This window comes from Lepidochelys kempii, chromosome 1 (genome assembly GCF_965140265.1).
Source record: "Lepidochelys kempii isolate rLepKem1 chromosome 1, rLepKem1.hap2, whole genome shotgun sequence".
NCBI classification, from domain to species: domain Eukaryota; kingdom Metazoa; phylum Chordata; order Testudines; family Cheloniidae; genus Lepidochelys; species Lepidochelys kempii.
Window position 1 is genome coordinate 101,845,331 of NC_133256.1, and position 20,776 is coordinate 101,866,106.

At 40.5% G+C, this 20,776-nt stretch overlaps 1 protein-coding gene across 1 annotated transcript; it reads right to left on the reverse strand.

Moving 5' to 3' along the window:
- Window positions 1-1,173: 1,173 nt before the first annotated feature.
- Window positions 1,174-16,391, reverse strand: SLC10A2 (solute carrier family 10 member 2). Its single transcript, XM_073327298.1, has 6 exons — window positions 15,997-16,391; window positions 9,649-9,767; window positions 8,581-8,669; window positions 6,142-6,317; window positions 3,028-3,185; window positions 1,174-1,334 (listed from the first exon to the last, which is right to left on the reverse strand). The coding sequence occupies exons 1-6, from the start codon at window positions 16,389-16,391 to the stop codon at window positions 1,174-1,176; spliced, it is 1,098 nt and encodes a 365-aa protein (XP_073183399.1).
- Window positions 16,392-20,776: the final 4,385 nt, after the last annotated feature.

A 20,776-nucleotide genomic window follows, 5' to 3' on the forward strand; every position in this document is an offset into this window, starting at 1 on the left:
GTTCATGCCAAATACTGAGCACTTCCTAGAAGGCTAGGAACACTCAGCTCCCAAATCAATACAACTTCAGCCTTTACAGCGCTTTGCTATGTGATGAATGATTTTAGGACCCTTTCCCCCACATCTAGTACATTAAAGTAATTCACTCTGATACTGAGCATGTTTCTGAAATAGTGAAAAACTGTATGGCAGGAGCTTAAATTCCTTTCCTAAATTGTGTTTTCAAAATCCATATTTTGGATAGAAAATATAAAGTGCTTTAATGTGTGCGGTAGGGAACTTACAATACCTAGAAATGTTTGCTTGAGTTAACCAATCTCTGAAAAAGAGTGATCATTTCCATGTGTTGATATTTGGCTCATTCTTGAGGTCCTTATTTAACTAACCTTTCATTGGCTTCAGTGTAAGTTTTCCTTGTACAAGGACTGCAGAGTTTGGGCTATTGAATATGTTTGGGGTTTACAGAGTTACTGTGTTTGCTTGGAACTGAATTTGGATCACTCAGGCATTCAGGGGGAGATTTTCAAACAGTAGCCTCCAATTTTCAGGAATAAATAGGTGCATTTTTATTCACAATTACCGTCCATAGTTTAGATAATATAAATCTTTAAATTCTTGATATCACCAGCCTATCAGGCACCTTCATATCTAAGTGACCCAAACTGAAGACATGAAAAAGTTTACTGCAGTGAATATAGACACAAATTGAGATATTTTTTACTTATTAAAATAATAGTTTTAGTGTAAATTAATCCTTTCATTACCAATTCCTCTTGTAAGCAATGGCTTGAAATTGTGTGGTTTCCATTACTGCCCCCGCACCAAGACCATGAGAAATAAACTCACTTTAATCCCTATGTCCGTGGAGGAACACTGGGAATTTGAGGGTCCTGATCTGATCTGCCTATTGTGATAAACAGCAAATCTGTCAGATTAAAAACAACAAATTGCTTATGCAAACGCTTATGCCTGAAATTTTGATCAGCTTTCCTCTAGGTTTACTCTGTTCTTTTCTTGCTCAAATGGACAATTATGGAACACTAAATATTGTAGTAAATTAGTGTCAAACCTAGATTTGCATCCTAGTGGTACAAGCTCCATTCAAAAATTAAAAAAGAAAACCACAAAAAAACCTTTCACCAGTCAATCATTGCGAAAATCTTTTACACAATGTCAGGAGACGATAATGTTGTTCATGTTTCTTGTACTTTTTTCATTTGCTGTAAATCCTCCATTCATCTGGGCATATGTTTCTGGTATCGATTCAATTTCACTTGCTGGTTCTGTGAAGTCTGTCTTTGGTGAGGCACAGAATCTTTTGTGCAAGTAGTAGACTAGGAATCAATATATATATGTTACAATAAAGGCAGAAATTATAATAAACTACACAAGCTACTGTAGTAAGATGGTGCTGTAGGGCTTTTACCTTCCTAATATTAATAACAGCTACTGTTTAATGTTTAACATAGCTTTTTAAACAGAAGTCTGTCAACAGTAACCCATCCTGGAAAAAAACATATTTGAAATAAAGATAAATATTTGTATTGCATTGGGAATTTGACTGTCTTCTGATCATCCAGTGGATTATAGGCTTTAATTGTATTGTTTAATTTAGAACAATGTCCCTGGCACCAATTCTCAGTTCTGACTGTACTTGGTACAGGAGCTGAGGGAGTGGGGGAAGAATAGTTAAGTGACACATTTGTACCTCTTGGATTCCGGAGAGGGTGGATGTGTGTGAGATTTTGTGTCTTTTTAGACGTACAAAACAGAACTTGCAGTGGATGGGGACAGTGGCTAAGGTGTCATTGTCACTTTTTTGGCCTTCCAATCCTAGGGCGTTCTCAAAATTTGAAGGGGCCTGGCAGCCTAATTTATGGCAGATTCCCTAGGCTGGCTTGTAGGCTACAGCTTGGCCTGGAATCTCTGCAGTGCTGCATGCTGTGCTCATGCCCCCTACACGAAAGCTTGTGAGGAGTTATTGAGGAGGCATCCTTATGGCTGTCTTTCATAATGTTTGGGTTGGAGGTATCTTTCCCCTGGACAGAACTGGAACTTATAATAACACCACCGCCATCTGGCTAGTTTATAACATCATTAGCTCTCAAGCTGCTTTAAAAGGAGAGCAGTATAAATTATCCCCATTTTACAGATGGAGAAATCCAGGCACATAGCTGTGAATAGACTTAAAAGCAGCTGACCACGGACAGACTGAGGACTAGAACCTAGGGCTCCTGACTCCCCAGCTAGTGCTCTATCCATGAGGTCACACTGTCTCCCCTTTCTAAGCCCCCACTGCTCTGGCCCATTTATGTGGTGTAAAAAGATAGGAAGAGGGATGAGGCTTTTACTTTAGCTACAATTCCAGCATATCTATGTTATCACAGTATCTGTGTACCTCACATTCACTAATGGATTTTACCCTTACAATAGCCCTCTGAAGTATTATTCCCATTTCACAGATGGGGAACTGAGGCACAGAGTGACTTGCCTAAGGTCACACGAAGTCTGTGGCCAAGCCAGAAACTGAATGCAGGTCACTCGAGTCCCAGTTCAGCGCCCTATCCACTAAAACATCTTTCATACAGGAAGTAGAAAAGAGTAGCAGCAGGGGCAGCTATAGTTTCTGCTGTCCTGGTCCTGTATGGGCTGTTGCAACTGCTCAGAATAGGTGGAGTGCACTAGGTCCAGTCACATCTGCTCTGTGCTAGTGCACCTCCTTCCTACCCTGGTCATACCTTTGGCGTGCCTTCCAGGGGATGCTCCTGAATTGGGGGCATTCCCAGATGGCCAGTTCTAGATGTTTAGAGCCCCTTTATGCTGGAGTAAAGGGCCCAGCCAGAATGCAGAATTGAAGCTCATGTCTCCTATCTTTTGTACAGTGCCTAGCACAATGGGGACACGTTATTTGGATTATCATTTAATATTGTATTTTTGTATTCCAAATGGTCTCATTATCTCTGGGCACCCAGGAATAAATAATAATTAATAAAGCTATTAATATAGTAGAAGATATCTGTGGCTTACCTCCTACAAACATTAAAGCAAACACTATCTGGAAAATACTGTAGATGAGTGGAAAAGTAAACATCAGTGCAAGCTGTTCAGGCTTGAAGGACAGCTGCACTATAGTTGTACACAGTTGAGTGTTCTGCATGCCTGTTTCCAGAGCTACTGTACGACATCTAAAGGGAACGATAAAAAGAAAAATTTAAAATAGTATCCTATTGTTCCAATGTACTTTGAAAGAATACAAATGAATATAAGAGACCTACAATCAGAGATATCCGGGCAGAAAAGAACCATCTAGTTTACTTAATCCAGTCACAGAACTCAATCAAATGGGAGCATTGGAAAGGACCCATTTCACAAATGTACAGAGACCTCTGTAGTAATGCAGGATTTTCTTCTCAACATCTTTCACGTGGTGATATATCATTGCTCGTGCTTGGAAAATTGTCCAGTGAATTTAAGGTATGATTGTATGCCCCTTAAAGTCAGTGGGAGTCTATGGATTTCATGGGCTTTGGATCAAGTTGTTAGTGACCCACAGCATATGACATATCAAACTTATTTGCAAAGTTTGCAAATGACATAGCATAGATTGATAAAGTAGTGGAAGACTGTATAACATAGCCACAAGGGTGGGATGAGGGGAATTTACATACTGTCTAGTATATGTATAATATACAAAAAGTGGAAACATGGATAAATGTCGAAGGATGCATACAAAATAATAGCACAAGCATGTAGAAACAATCAGAAAAGCTAAGGCACAAAATGAGTTACACCTAGTAAGGGACATAAAAGGCAATAAGAAGAGGTTGCATAAATACATGAGGAGCAAGAGAAAGGTGAAGGAAAGTGTAGATCCTCTACTTAGCAGCGAAAAAGCTAATAACTGACGATATCAAGAAGGCTGGGGTGTTTAATACCTAGTTTGCTTCAGTCTTCACTAAAAAGGTTAATTCTGTCCAGATGGTTAAAACAATTAATATTAACACCAAGGGGGAAAAATGGAAGCTAAAATAGGGAAAGAACAGGTTAAAGAATATTTAAATATGTTAAATGTATTCAAGTCAACAGGGCCTGATGAAATTCATCCTAAGGTACCTAAGGATCTAGCTGAAGCCATTTCAGAACCATTAATGAGGATCTTTGGGACCTCACCCGTCTTCCATGAGTTCTCAGAGGGCTGGAGAAGGACAAACATAGTACCTATCTTTAAAAAGGGGAACAAAGAGGATGCAGGTAATTATAGACCAGTTGGCCTAAGTTTGATACCTGAAAGATACTAAAGAAATTATTAAACAATTTCTTTGTAAGAACCTAGAGGATAACAGGGTTATAAGGAATAGCCAGCATGGATTTGTCAAGAACAAATCATGTCAAACAAACCTAATTTTCTTCTTTGACAAGGTTACTGACTTAGTGGAGTGGGGGGAAGCTGTAGATGTAATATCTTGATGTTTAATAAGGCTTTTGATGCAGTCCCACATGACTTTCTCATAAGCAATCTACGGAAATGTGGCTTGGAAGAAATTATAACAGGGTGAATGAAAAACTGGTTGGTTGACCAGATTCAAAGGATAGTTATAATTTGCTATCAAATTGAGAGAACTTATATAGTGGGATCTGATGGGGGGTCAGTCCTGGGTCCAGTAGTCAATATTTTCATTAATGACTTGGATAATGCAGTGGAGAGTGTGCTTGTAAAATCTGCAGATGACACCAGGCTGGGAGAGGCTGCAAGCACTTAAGAGGTCAGGATTAGAATTCAAAATTACCTGGACAAATTGGAGAAATGGTCTGACAGCAACAAGATGAAATTCAGCTAAGACAAGTGCAAAGCATTACACTTAGGAAGAAAAAAAAAATCAAAAGCACAACTACAAAATGGGAAATAACTGGCTAGGTGGTAGCACTGCTGAAAAGGATGTGAGCCTATGTATGCATGTGCATAGTGGATCACAAGTTGAGTATGGGTCAACAAGGTGAAAAAGGCTAGTCATTCATGCGAGGTAATTGTCCCACTCTACTGAGCACTGGTGAGGCCTCAGCGAGAGTATGGTGTCCAGTTCTGAGTTCTAGTTTAGGAAAGATGTGGACAAATTGGAAAGAGGAACAAAAATGATAAATGGTTTAGAAAACCTGACCCATGAGAAAAGGTTTTTTAAAAAAACAACTAAATGTGTTTAGTGTTGAGAAAAGAATTATTCCCCCCCCCCAAACATGTTAAAGGCTGTTATAAAGAGGTTGGTGATCAATTGTTCTCCATGTCTACAGAGGGAGTAGAAGTAATGAACTTAAGTAATGAAGTAATGAACTTAATCTGCAGCAAGGGAGACTTAGATTAGATATTAGGAAATTTTCTAACTATAAGAATAATTAAGCTCTGGACTAGGCTTCCAAGGGAAGTTGTGGAATCCCTGTCATTGGAGGTTTTTAAGACCAGGTTGGTCAAACACCCACCAAGAATGGTCTAGATATACTTAGTTCTACCTCAGTGCAGGGGGAGAGGACTAGATGACCTTTCAAAATCCCCTCCAGCTCTATATTTCTATTATTTTATATTGCTTACTACTGGATCCTGTAACTGGGCTATGTCCTGTGAACCAGGAGAGCTAATTTAGAATCTCAGGGCCATTTTATCTGCTGACAGAGGAGCTACAGTGAAGGCAGTGTGAATATATATATGCATGTGTGCAGGAGGTTGATATGCAGTGATGGCTCCTGATTTGTCAACCTTTGGGTGACACAGCGCTCTTCCAGCTGAAAGCTAGTCACAGTGATAAGACACCTATTGTGAAGGAGAAGGGCAGTTGCAAATGGGGGAAGACACCCTCCACTAAAACATCAGGTGCATAGACATCTGGGTTTCCTAGGGAACTCTACTGTATTCCCAACCACTTTGAGGAAGGCTGTGTGGAAATAGAGAATAGCCAGAAACCATAACAAAAAGTGTTCAGAACAAAAGTTTCACTTTGATGTATACACAAAGGTGTGGGCTGTGATTCCGTAACATAACTAGCTCTTAAGAGTGAGTTAGTGCTTAGTCACTAAATAAAAACATCGTATGGGCCAATTTTTTTTTATGGCTGAAATAAGATTACACACGCTATATCACAGAGCAATCTCTACCTGTGCCAAGACTGACCAGCGATGCGAGCCAGAAGAAAACCTAGAGAGTAGCCAGCAGCTGGAAATATGGTTCCAACGATCCACAGTTGAGGGCTGATAGCCCAGGATCCCTTGTACAATATTCCTCCAACCACAGCTATGATCAGTATAAGAATTAGTCCAGTAATGGAACCAACCTGAAGGGAGAAAAAAGGGTTGTTTTTTAAAATAAACCTTGGCTAAATCAAATAAACCAACCCTGATTTAATCACGCACAAACATATCTTTCTTTTAATCACGCTGAAGTAAGTTTTACATTTAAAAAGAAAGGGTGGTTACATTAATGGTTGACAACAGCCACATTAGATAGCGTGAAAGCTAGCTGACAATACTCAAAAAGCCAAGCATCCATTGCTCTAGGGGCAGCCTCTCTGGAGGTCCCAACTTTCTTCTAACTGGTCTGCCTCTATTCATTTCAAATTAGCCCAGTCCATCAACTTAACCTAAAATGAGTCAATCAGCCCTAACCTCTAGCGCTTGCAGTCTTTCTTTGTCTCCCTGTCAGTTTCTTACTGCTGGTCTACACTACCACTTAAGTCGATGTAACTTACATCTCTCAGGGGTGTGAAAAAGACACCTCCTCCCCAAAGCAATGTAAATTACATATACTTAGGTGCTGTTTACACCGCACTATGTTGGCGGGAGACTTTACCGCTGACATCGCTTCCACCTCCTCTGGAGGTGGAGTAATTATGCCGATGGGAGAGCTCTCCTGTTGGCATAGCATGTCTTCACCAGATGCGCTACAGCAGCACAACTATGCTGATGTAATGTAGACTTGCCCTTAGAAGCATCCTGGGGTCAGGCTGTTACCCTTCTACCATACCAGGCCTTTCAGTCTCCCCCCACCCCCAATTCTGCTCCCTTTATAGCTGGGCTTGTTTTCCCAGCTGTGGGTGCATGCCTCCATGATTGATAGTTCTGGCAGCTGTGCTGCGTATGGTTAGCCTGGCTTCCTGGAAGTGTGGAAGACTGTTCTTTTTTCTGGCTATGCTCAGTATCGGGTTTGTGAACCCCATTACAGCAAGGTATGCTGAAACAAGGTATTAGGACACATAATTGTAAGATCTGCAGACAACAATAAAAGCAATGAGTGGGGACAACAGGAAATCCTTTGGGTTGAAATTTTAACACCACTTTAAATTCTTACTGCAATAGTCTCCAAAGGAATTATTGTCTTTTGACAACTTGTATTTACAACATTTTTTTCTTTACTTATTTTTGTAGTGCTGAGCACTTAATTTGGGTCCTTGTGATGGGATGTCCCAGGATATCCCATTCTGAGTTTGACAGAGAAAACGCTAAATCTTTTCCTGAGGAGAAATTCTGTCTTGATAGCATACACTGTCAGAGAACGATTGGGGTTATGTAGCTGGACTTAGGTGGAGTGAATTATTCAACCATGGAGACTATGGGGCTAACCCAGTTCTGACTGAATTCAATGGAAAGACTGATTTGAATGGTCTTTGGCCCAGCCTACAAGAATAGTGAGTTGATGTGAATGTTCTTGTTTTGGTTTGGGATGAGCTAATATCCAGATTATTCTAGGGACGAGAAATGTGTCCGGCTGTGCAAATCTGGTTTAATTTAATTCTAGTAAATTCTAGTTGTGCCCTTCCCCCAATTTGAACCAAACCTTGTCAGCTTTGTCTCCTTCATCTTACCTTTGACCTTTACTTGACCCTTCATTGGCCTACACAAAGCAAACTGCGCCTGTGTACTATTTACTGCACACCTTCTGTTTGTGTGTAGGATGTAAACATGTCTGAAAGTTGAAACTTCCATTATTGCTGCCAAGCTATTTTTTTAAAAAGAAAACGACCAGTTTTAATATGCAATTGTCAAGTCTTTTGGGCCCAAATATGTACCGTGTCCAAGTTTACAAGTAAGCTATGAGTAGATTTTGAAATACAGCACAGTACACGAATATGTTAAGAAAATGAATTTGACATAAAGAGAAACATTACATTGAGCTGATATAACTGAAAGGATGACAAATATTAAGGGGAATAACTATTCACCAAAAATGATTATTTTAATGAGAAAATATGTATCCTAATTAATGATTATCAGTGGGAGTTGAGGGTACTCAGGATCTCTCAGAAAGCAATGAGAACCTTGTAGGATAGGGTCCATAATCCATTTCAATTAACACCAAATCACATGGGAAATCACTGAACAATGGTGATTTATAATGGTGTATGCAACACACGCACATTTTGTACAGGATGCGAGCAACATGTTGCTAGATGGGGAACTTCATTGCTATCATGAAGCTAGTTACTAATATTCTTATTTTTTGCGAGTAGAAACATATTGTTTGAGAAGTCCCATTGAAGCCATAACCTGGCCGACAATGAGCAATGGTTCAAATCAGTACCTGAAAGTTTCATATCTTACCTTAAGTATAATTTTAGCTTTCTGGGGCCATTTGTGATTAACAAATATTCCAAATGAAACAGGAATTACAAGGGCTACCAGTGAAATACCTGAAAATAAGAACAAAAGACATTTAACAGAAAGCAGCCATGATAAGAAAACAGACACCAAACAGTGAGAGTATGTTTAAATAGCAGGATTCTGTAGGTAAGTTTCTGGTTATACCCACGGACATCCACACACACAGAGTAATGTAAAGCATAAGAGTATGAATTGTACTATCTTTGGAAAACTTGTGAGGTATTAGTAGTTACACACTCAGTAGGGTAAAAAAGCATACAGCCATTTTAGTGTGGTTTACCATTTGTTTACGTGCATTTTGTATTAAATGTGCATTTTGCCTGAAGGTGTTTCTTCTGTGCCATGGCAGCAACCATATTAGAGCTTCTTGTGTTGTGGGCATTTTTCCCAATGCTGATATTAAGAACACAAATGGTTTACATGACTCTCCTTTGGAGCTAAAATGTAAGTATGTGAGGTGACTACACTGGTGTGTAGGGAACAGATTCCGGAACCTACACCAGTGGGCATTAAGGGCTGAATCCTCACTACACCACTAGTATTCAGCTGTCATTCTTTTTTCTTTGGCCAGGTGAGGTTTCGTGTGTTGAATCAAATTAAGTTCCACTGCTGATGGTGTCCACTGTCAACTGTTTCAGGTTTCAGATTTGCAACCTAACTTAAATCTGAGCATGTGCTTAAGTGCAATGCTGGAGCAGGGCCACAGCACCCAGGACCTTGCAGGCCTATTCCCTCCAGGCATTACAAAAATGGCAAAGATATTTATCCAAAGGTAGGGAAAATCTCAATATCTGTTTTTTCTATATCCTTACAATATCTCCACAAAGGATATAGAGATTTGATACCCTACAGTAAATATCTATACTATTTTTATAATGGCTGTAGGGATCCGTCCTGTAAGGTCCTAGTCTCTGTCAGAATGGATACTGTAGGCTGCTGGTACAAAGATAGTTGCTTCCAAAAGGAGAAAGATATGAGAGAGAGAAAGAAAACATTGATTTGACTCACCTATACTGTCATAGGGGATTACGATGGACTCGGTGTCTGTCCACATTTTGGTATAGACAAAGAGACAAAGTGGCATCATCCCCAATGCAAGCAGTGTTGAACATGTTGTCATACTGATACTGCAAGGAAATTGGCAAAAGTTATAGTTCATTTCATGCTCTCCAACAGTCTCCCCCATTTTCTTATTACAATTTAATAGTTTATGAAAAATGGTGAAAGAAATGCTACTGGCTGCAGTCAATTTATCCTGCATATTAATTCACAAGAAAACTAAATTGAAGAAATGTTAGAGTGCCAGATTATACTGAAAAAAATGTGAACTATTTCAAGTTAAGATGGAATCTTCCCCTTAAACTATTCTGTTATGCCTAGGGCTACAGCTACACTATGAGCTAGGAGGTATGATTCCCAGCTCATGTATGCACACTCGTGCTAGCTCTCAGCGAGACAGTCTGAGTATAAATCGTAGCGTAGCTGCAGGAGTACAGGCAGTGGTGGCATGCTTTAGCTGTGCTGAATACAAACCTGCCTGAACCCTGCAGGTACGTACGTGGCGTGGCTAAATTCGGGTGCTGCTGCAGCTACACTGTTATTTATATTTGTGCTGGCTCTCCTCAAGCAAGTGCAAGGTAGGAACTAGACCCCTATCCCTAGTGCAGATGTAGCCGAGGAGAGTTAAAGGGTATGGTTAACTGACTGGGAGATTATCTGCTGAGGAGGTGATGGGAGCAGGGAGACCTGATAAGCTTTATGTACTCCCATCTTCAGTCCAGAATCTGCCATCTTTAGTCACATTAGACTCACAAAATCAATAAGACTACTCATGGTGTAAGGTACTACAGAAACTGGCTCTTAATTGCTGGACCACTGTGCCTGAATTGGTTCTTTGTAAGTTTCTAACTGGAATAAGCCATATGTCCAGTTATTTTTATCTGGGGAACCTTGATTTGGCTCCTTACCCCTACTATTGCAGCTTGTTTACCATTAGTAATAATATATAGCTGTTCATCAGTAGCTTCCACATCTCTTTATAAAGGAGGTAAGTAGTATTAGTCCAATTTTACCAAAATGGGGTGTAAGAGAAGTGAAGTGCTTTTTTCCCAAGGTCAAACTGCAGGCTATGGAACTGGGAATAGAACCAAGGACTCTTTGAGATCAACATCAGTGCCTTCACCATGGAAGCACACTGCCTGCCTGCCCAGGTGATATACCCAGTTATATCATAGGCTATACTATCTAATAACATATGGTATTTCAGATCCTGTCACTTGACCCCTTCAGTATCCAGGTGCAAAGAGAAATTAAGGGGGAAAATGTCAGCCCGAAGGGTAGGCTCAACTCTAAATAATCAGTTTTTTCTGGTTAATATTAATGTAAAGTATTGTTTTATAATTTCCTTTCTTTAAATACTAGAAATATGAAAACAAATCAGAAGGATGTCCCATAGAATCAGTGGGAGCTGAGAGATACACCTCAGCTAATAGTGGTGTACTGTCTTTAATTATTAAAATTCACACCATCTTGTTACTTGGTAGACTGTCACAACACTGCTTCTGGTAAAAAGGTACTTAGACAAGTTTAAAAATATAGTCTTCATGGGGTATTCATAGGAATTTCCAGAATATTATTTATTTATGTATATAGTACCTTGGGTTCTTTGCAGGACAGAAGTCAATCTAAAGTCTTTGTCCTCAAAAGCTTATAATCTGGGGGCTTGATCTAAAGCCTCCCTTTGACTTCAGTGGGCTTTGGATCAGGCCCTAAATATCCAATGTGCAAACAAAGGCCATGTTCCTGCAACTTGATGTGTAAGGGTTGACCCCTGTGTCCTCAGGGGGACCCCACTGAAGTTATTGGGGCTGCACAGAGGTATCAGGGGTCTCTCTATGTTCACCATATTGCAGGATTGAGGCCAAAGGATGGAGGGATGGGCTCAGTGAAAAGCAGTGCAGTTGAATAGTGAAGCTTTGCATGAGACTTATTGCTTCCTTATTTGTTCATGGATCTTTCTGTTTTTAAATGTGAATGCTTTAGAAGTTGTTCTTTCTGTTTAAGACATTCCGTTATTTGGTTAATCAACACTGAAGTGTGGGGAGGGTTGATAGTCACACCTCTGTGACAAAGCCTACCATTGGGGTGAAGATGTAGAGGGAAAAGGTAGGTGGGTAAGAAAGAGAATCTCAGGCATATGCGCAATGTAGATAAAGGCCTGGCCCTAAATTCCCTCTCCTGTGGTAACCCCATGGAAGACAACTCTAGGACAGAAATCTGAATCTGTCCCTGACTGTGCCAACAGAATAGACCATGGGACCTTCCTCCAAACCTGGGGGATCCTTGAGAGGTCAGGGCCATCCAAGTGGAAGCCCTCTGCTTTCACATTGACTCTGGCCTTTCACATTAGCCCCTTGGCTATGGCTGCCGAGAGGCTCCAGTTGGAGGGCTCCATGTAAAAGATGGACTTGGGCCTTGGGCTTTGTTACAGGGGATGTTATGGGTTTATCTCTCCTTTGGCCACCCACTCTTCCTCAAAGTCTGTCCCTTCTCTGCTTCCAACCCCTTTCCCTAATAGAAGAGGAGGGATGTCTGCAACAAGAGGGGATTCTCTCTATATAGATTGAGAGGATGAGGTCACTGGCCCATTTCCTGACCTCCCACATGCCCATTCTCACCCCCTGCTTTGCTTTTCTCCCTACCCTCTCTTTTCTCTGGTTCTTTCTCCTCACAATACAAGCATGTTTACAGCTTTCCCATCTTAAAAAACCCACCCATGCCCCTCCAACTACCACCTCATCTCACTCTTCCTCTTAAACTCATTGAAACTGTTTGTGATCATTGTTTGGAGTTGTTCTCCTCCACTTCCTTCTTCAACCCTCCCCAGTCCAGCTTCTGCCCCTTGCACTCAACTGAAACTATTCTCACAGAAGTCTCTAATATCCTTTTCCTAACTAAAGCTCAGAACAAGTATTCCAGCCTCATTCCTAGCTGTGTCAGCTGCTTTTGATGCAGTCAGCCTTGCTCTTTTTGAAATCTTGCCCTTCTTTGGTTTCTGTGACTGTCTTCTCCTGGTTCTCCTCTCTCTTTAATCATTCCTTTGGCATGTCTTTCGGAGGATCCACCTCATCCTCTCTCCAGCTTTCTTTGGGGGTCCACAGGGCTCTGTCCTTGGTCGTCTTCTCTTCTCCCTCTGCACACTGGCTCTGAATAATCTCATCCGCAAACAAATTCACCTAATATCTTTATGCTGACAACTCACATCTCTACCCCAGATCTGTCTTGTGCTGTCCAAACTGCTATTGTGGCACATCTCTTTTACAACATCTTGTGGATTTCTAGACATCATCTCAAGATAAAAATGGCTAAAACTGAGCTCTTCATCTTCCCCTTCAAATCCTCCCATCAGCTCCTTTCTCAATCACTGCAGAGAATGTCACTATCCTGTCTGTCATTCAGGCCTGTAACCTCTGCATCATCTTTGCACTCTCTTAAGGTTCTCTCATTCAGTCTATGTCTAAATCTTGCAGATTCTTTCTTCATTGCATCTCTAAGATATGGCCTTTCTTACCCATCCAGGCTGCTAAAACTCTCATCTAGACTTTCATCTCATGTATCAATTCCTGCAACATCCTTCTCTCTGGTCTTGACAAATGCAATCTTGCCCTGCTCATGTCCATTTGAAATGCTGCTGCAAACATTATTTTCCTAGCCTGTAGCTTTGACCATGGTACACCTCTCTTTGCATCCATCCACATCAAACATAAGCTACTTGTCTTCACTTTCAAGATGCTTCGCAGCCTATCTCACATTCACTCTGGCCTCTGATCGACCCATGATGCCAGTCTTCATTGCTCATTTTAAAACAAGCACTGTCATGCCTTTTCCATCATGCTTGGGAATTGCTCTCCGTTAACATCCACAAAGCTACCTCATTATCCCCTGTCAAAGCCCCCCTTAAAATTCTCCTTTTTCATGATGCCTAAAAAAACCCTTGACAAGTCACTGAGTGTTCAATGGTATGTTGACTACTTTCTATTGTGCTGACCAACATTGTTTCATGGTTGCTTTGTACACCCTTGTCTCTCTTCATCTGTTGTCTCTTGTCTTATACTTAGATTGTTAGCTCTTTGGAGTTGGGACCATCTTTTTGTTCTGTGTTTGTACAATACCTAGAATAGTGGGGCCCTGGTCCATGGCTGGGGCTCCTAAGCATTATGGGAATACAACTAAATAATCATAAATCTATAATAAGGGTGATCTTCTGAGGAAGGTATAAACTCACTCGGAGTATGTCATGAACAGAAATTTATTTCTGTCCCCAGTTGGTGATCACCTTACACCCTGAAGTAAGACTTAGCATGCAATGGCCCTTTCACACTTGGGGTGGTCTGTTGTGTAAACAAATAAAATATCATCTATTTAAAGGCTAGCCACTTGTGGTATGACATGCAGGGTTTTTGCAATGCAGGCTGGCTGCAATATTTTCCTTCATGTGGTCATTCTTCTATCAAGCATAAGGATTCTTACATTGTTCCCTACTTTACACAATCCTCATCCTCAGGGCCTGAAGTAATGGTCACTGTGGGTATATCTACACTGCAATCAAAGCTGGCCTGGGTCAGTGGACTCGGGCTCATGGGGCTTGGGCTCCAGGGCTAAAAATTTGATTGTAGACTCAATGCCACTGTTGTGGGGTTATTCTTTCTTTCTTTCTTTCTTTCTTTCTTTCTTTCTTTCTTTCTTTCTTTCTTTCTTTCTTTCTTTCTTTCTTTCAGTAAAGATATACCCTAAAGGCCTGATCGAAAGCCCATTGAAGTCTCAGGGTTAAAGTCTCTACCTGAAGAATATTCCCTTTGTAGGCATTTATCTTTCCCTTTGCAAGGGTCATAGAAATGTCCTCTCTCGAATTAAAGGCCAAATCCTGTGCTTATTTACATTAGTGTCAATCCAGATTAATGCCTGTGACTCAATGGAGTTTTTCTGAATTTACACTGATGTCAGTGAAAGCAAGATTTGGCCCTACATACACTGTTCTACCCAGATAAAATGGGTTGAGACCAAAACAGAATTTCAGACTTTTTTGCTGAATTTCCTTCCCTTTGTGGTTTTGCCTGATCAGTGCTTTACTGAAATAAAGTGTTTTTTATAATATTTCTAGGTCTTCTCTCCAAAGCAAGAAAACTGGTGATTAGCACAGTTGATTACATACTGTATTAAAAACCACATATTACATTAAGACCTGTAAGTTACAAAGAAATTCACTGTTTGCAGTGTGGTAAAATGCCTTATTAAAACCACAAATATTAAAATTCTTCATCTATGCACCTTAGCTCCCCATCTTTCTTACTTCTATTAGTTTTTCCATTGCTCGTTCAGACTGGCATATGATGAAGTAGAGACATGCTGTAATTTATGTTACTCTGTGGGAAGCAGAGAAACTTTTCTGTTTATTTTAGAACAAGGTAATCAGTTTCTTTAAAAATATTGCTCTTTTTTAGAGGCTGTTAAAGCTAAATGATGGGGAAAATAGGTGTCTTGGGATTTGCATCAAGAGCAGCGTTCACCTTGAGTACATATTTGATGTCCGCAAATATGCCAGCTGCCTGACATATCACAATTTCTGACTTTACAGCATCTTGAAGTTGCAGCCAAGTTACCCTGCCACTGAGATCATCACACTCACAAAGAAGTGTTTTGATTGCAACCAGTAAGTAGGCTATGGCTTATATACTACAAAACACTCTTTGAAAACTTTGCATGTGTGCTAGATGCATACAGAATTGTTACAAATTAGTTTGGATCCTGGATAAAAACTTTGCAAGTCTAGCCATTGTGAAGAACACATAGGTGGATAAGTATTTTTCCACTGGTGATTTCTTTAACAAGACATTAGAACAACAATTGATTATAGACCTCTGTTTATAAAGTTAATTGTTATGAAATCTATATTGCAGTAGTGCCTAGAAGCCTAAACCAGGTCTGAGCCCCATTGTGCATAGAACGGAACAGATATGTAGTGTAGTAAGGAATAATACTTCACTCTTATACCACACTTTTCATCAGTAGATCTCAAAGTATTTCACAATTGTAAAGGTATTTATCCTCACAACACCCCTGTCAGGTAGGGAAGTATTATTACCCTAGTTTTTCAGATGAGGACCTGAGATTCAGAGAACCTAAGTGATTTGCTCAAGGTCACACAGAAAATCTGCCAGAAAAGAAAACTTAACCTGGGTATCCCAAATCCTAGGCTACTGCACTAACCACTGACTCATCCTTCCTTTCTGCTCCAAAGAGATTAATGGGTAATTTTTAAAAAAGAAAGTAATTCCTTTAGAGAAGTGAATTTCTTACCTTAGGTCCATGTCCCCATCTAACCAATATGCTAGAATGTTGGAAGATGTTCCACCTGGACAGCATCCCATGATCAGCACAGCAATAGCTTGAACAGGAAGCACATTAAAGATGAGTGACAGCACAAAGCCTGTCAAAGGCATAATTCCAAACTGACAGAGGAAGCCCACACATATGCCCCATGGCCTTTTTATATGTCCCCAAAATTTTTTTATGTTCACATTGCAGCCCATGGAGAACATCACCAATGCCAACAAGATTGTTAGGACAGTACTTAAAACTAAATTCAAAATTTGGTTAAAATTGTCATCAGGTGTAACACACGAAGTGCCATTGCAAATGGTGGCATTTGCAGAACAGTACAAAATATTTGTGGTTGAGTTTGCTGTCATCATCTTGAAATCGCCAAAATTAAATTTCTCAAAGTCACTATTGCTGCGTTTTAAAATAAAGAAAATCTCAGTTCATCCAAGTCAAACTTTTAAGCCCTCTGTAAATGCTATTCTCTTGGTAGCTCTTTTTAAATGACATGCGAGGCAATAAACAGCAATAAATACTTGAACTCAGTTTCTACCAGATTAGGGTCTAGTATTGTGCTGAGTCACAAAGGTGTATGTAATTGGTGCTATCTTATTGAAGTGGCAAACTTTTAATTAATCATTTATTCATGCCATAATGTTCAGTTCCACACCAGAATAGCAATCGTGTTAATATTTAAAAGCATGAGCTAGGTTTGTTAAATAGCTTTAACACAAAGTGAGATTCACAGTAGTGATCAAGTCAAGGCTCCAGTCTTTCCATTCCACACGTGAGGTTGGACTGCTCCCCCTGCACAGGACCCCTTTGAAGTCAATGGGGTTCGGGAATGGTGAGCAATCCTCTTAAGTATGAGAAACTGCCGGTTTAAAGCCCATGAATTGAACTTACTACACAATATGCACAAAACTACATTTTGGGGGAGCTAGGGGTATTGCTTTAACAATAACAGGTACTTTTTGTGTGTGTTTGTACAGCTATCATCACTGGAAACTCGCATACAAAATGCCCATCATTTCAATAGGTTCTGTAGCAAATATGCAGAAAGGAACACCAGAACAAACTAAGGCTCTTATACTGCGCTGAGACTGTGGTGGGCGGGGCTCTGCACCAAGTGCAAACAAAATCAGCAAGGCTGTTCTTGTGTTCAGATCTGCCTATCTGGACAGAATTAGAGACTAAACATTTTGCTCAAATAAAAATTAGCAATGAAGACCCTAATGGTGCAAATACTCATGTGCATACTCATTGGTTCCCTGTACTCCCCCATCTGTCTTCATCTATCTATAGTCTCTTGTCTTATACTTAGATTGGGGCAGCACAACCGGGAAGTTGGGGGTGGGATAGCATTCCCACAATGGAAATATTGCGGGGGCTCTGCCTGTATAAATTTGTGCCCATCTGGGCGGTCAGTATGGAGGCGAAGTGACTGTGGGACCCAGAAAGGCTGGAGTGGCTGCCCAGGGGCCCAGGATTAAGCCAGGGAGTTGGACCTGTGGAGGCTGGAATGGGCCAGGTCGGAAACCCTGACACCTTCTTCCCAGCCTGGAGACTGATCCTCCACACCTAGTCTCATTATTGCCCTTTACTCCCACTCCTGTCACTTCACCCTCTCATTTGCAGGGATCTTCCTCTCCTCCCCCTCTTACTTAGATTATATGCCCTATGAATTTCCTGAATAGTTTTGGCCAAAATAATTTTTTTGGCGGACTTAGGTGCTATCCCAAAATGGCCAGAAGAAGCAGCCTCCCTTATAATTTTTAGCCTGGTGGATAGAAGTGTTAACTAATCTGAATTGAGATCCCAGTCCAAGAGCCGCTTTTTCATCTTAAAGTTTCTGTGTGCGTGTGTGTGTGTGTGTGTGTGTACGTACATACATTTACTAGGGAGGTCGTAAATTTGAAGTATAAGGAGTGGTTGATGTTCAAAAACCATTTTATTATTCAGTGTGGAAACACTTCATACCAGAGGAAAACACGTCATAACTACTTCAAACACAGTAGGCTCCTCCTCAGGAAAATCTTATTGTTCCACTCAGATCCCTGACTTTTAAGATGGTGTACCTTCATGCCTTCTAATCTTTCTATTTGATGGATTGTTTAGAACTGAGGTCCTTAGTCTGGGCCTGGCTTCTGAAAAGTCTGTCCCAGTATGCTCTGCTGGTAGCAGATTCTTTAAATTTGGAGCAGATGAACAACTGCAGCTCTAAAGTAGCCAGTTTGTTACTGATTATTGCAGGAAGCACAGTCCTCCCAAGAAGCTGGGAAGTATATTTGCTGCTGTTTCCCTCTACTTTTTCTTCTCTTATGCCTAATGGGGTGTACATGCTCATAATTCATAAATACATAAATATATATCAAGTACATAAAAGGTTGTCACAAGGAGGAGGGAGAAAAATTGTTGCTCTTAACCTCTGAGGATAGGACAAGAAGCAATGGGCTTAAATTGCAGCAAGGGCGGTTTAGGCTGGACATTAGGAAAAAGTTCCTAACTGTCAGAGTGGTTAAGCACTGGAATAAATTGCGTAGGGAGGTGGTGGAATCTCCATCGTTGGGGATTTTTAAGAGCAGGTTGGACAAACACCTGTCAGGGATGGTCTAGAACAGCGGTTCCCAAACTTGTTCCACCGCTTGTGCAGGGAAAGCCCTGGCGGGCCAGGCTGGTTTGTTTACCTGCCCCGTCCGCAGGTTCGGCTGATTGCCACTCCCAGTGGCCGCGGTTCGCTGCTCTAGGCCAATGGGAGCTGAGGGAAGTGGCACGCATAACACCGATGGAGTGCATACATAATGGTTAGGTTTTATTGGGATGAGTTTGGGATGGATATATTACTCACATAGGGTCAAGATAAGAAATCAGCTGTGTATTGTATATGATGCGTAATCAAAATGAATAGACAAAGACACCATTTGGGAATAAGTGATACTTTTTCTTTGCATTTTTTCTTCCATTTTGGAAACACTATGAACTAGATAACTTCCCTCTACTCCTGTGAGTGGAAGGGACTTTGATCTGGTAGGTCTCAATTAGGTTTCCATTTAAAGGAGGTTCATCAGTTCTACAATCCCAGGCAGTAGAGACTTCTGTGTGTGGGATTAATCTCTGTGAGGTTTACAGACCAAGAGCCCCTCTCTATGCTAATCTCCCATTTCTAGGCAATTGCTATCCATGTTGTTACCTGGGCTGTGACTGAAATGGCATTATCTGGATGCCCCCTAAAGGATCCTGCTGCTTTGAGAGTGACCAAAGATCTATCCTCCTCCACAAGAATCTGGATACCCTTCCCCATGATTCCTAGGGATCTTTATGGGTGGCAGGTTGTGCCTCTATTTCATTCATACACCTACTGAAGCGGCAATTTGAACTACTGATTAGATCACTTATATGGCTTTTTAATGAAAGTTTTTGTCAATTGGGGTGAATGAAAAAAGATTTCTTATGTCATCGTCCCATTTAGACACAATAGTTTTACTTCTGGGGATAACGAGGTAAAAGGCTAAGGTTTGTTAGTATCTGTTAATAAATATTAACCCTTTTAGTTCTTTCTTTTTGTATATTTTCATTCATTTATATGTCAAGTAATCCTAAGAATCTTTATCTTCAACAAAGAGTGTGTCTGAATTCTAAGGCCTGGAACACTGATCCTTGAACGATAAGTAATTCTATTCAGGAATTTTATCCATTATGCTGTACTTTAACAATCTTGGGTGTCTTCATGTCTGTAAAACTCAAGATATTCTTGGAAATCTGTCTGTCTGTAATGCTTACATAAGTATATATAGATTTGGGAAAATAATAAGGGACAATTGTTACAGCAGATGTTTTCTGTTGGGGAATCAATAGGAAAGAATGATTGTGAGGTAAGAAGGACCCACTGAGAGAGATTATCTTGAAGAATTGTTAGTCCTCTCAGCTGTCAATAATCATGCCTTCACACATAAATCAGGTACAGAGAGAATGTATAGAAATGACATCAGAAGATACGTTTTCAGGAGAATATTCTTGGCAAAGGTGACTTCTTTTTCTAAAACCCTATATAATGATACGGGAATGGGAACTTAGCTGGGGGAAGAGAAAACTTACGCATCCCTCCAGATACAGCGAAGGAGAGAGACACAGCCAACTCTTGGTCTGACAACAAAGGGTGGTAATGTATTTCTTTCTTTCTGTATTCCGTATAGTGCTATACTAATCTCTGATTCACAATCTTTGATTAAATAATTCCAACTGAGCCTGTTATTCGACAATCTTGAGTCATTAATTCAGACATGTAACAAATTGGTGACCCTGACGTGATTGTCAAGAATGTTATCATTGGATCCAGATTACTTAGGATAATGACCTACATTTTCTGGTAAAAGTGAGCTGTAGCGCACGAAAGCTTATGCTCAAATAAATTGGTTAGTCTCTAAGGTGCCACAAGTCGTCCTTTTCTTTCTGCGAATACAGACTAACACGGCTGCTACTCTGAAAGCTTACAGGATGTCTTCTCTGCCGTTCTAAAGCTTGAGTGAATAGCTTACTCCAGTAAAAGGTACTGAGGGTGGGGGGGGGGGGGGAGAATAAAGTAAGATTAAGATAACAGTAAGAAAACCTTGAAATAGGTTAAATGAGAAAAATGTCAGCTGACGAGGGGAAAATCCTAGAGAATTTTACAATAAACTATGTTATTGAACAAGAAACTGCTTCATTTGCATTAAAAGCAATTGATGTAGGTGATCCCTAGAAATATGTGTGTAAGTTGTTT

Excerpts from the sequence above, each read along its gene's own strand:
- SLC10A2 (XM_073327298.1), bottom strand. The coding sequence starts at position 16,391 with ATGATGACAGCAAACTCAACCACAAATATTTTGTACTGTTCTGCAAAT. Across the intron at positions 8,670-9,648 it reads AATCCCCTATGACAGTATAG|GTATTTCACTGGTAGCCCTT; the intron begins GTGAGTCAAATC and ends TCTTATTTTCAG. Across the intron at positions 1,335-3,027 it reads TGCTTTAATGTTTGTAGGAG|TCTACTACTTGCACAAAAGA; the intron begins GTAAGCCACAGA and ends ATTGATTCCTAG.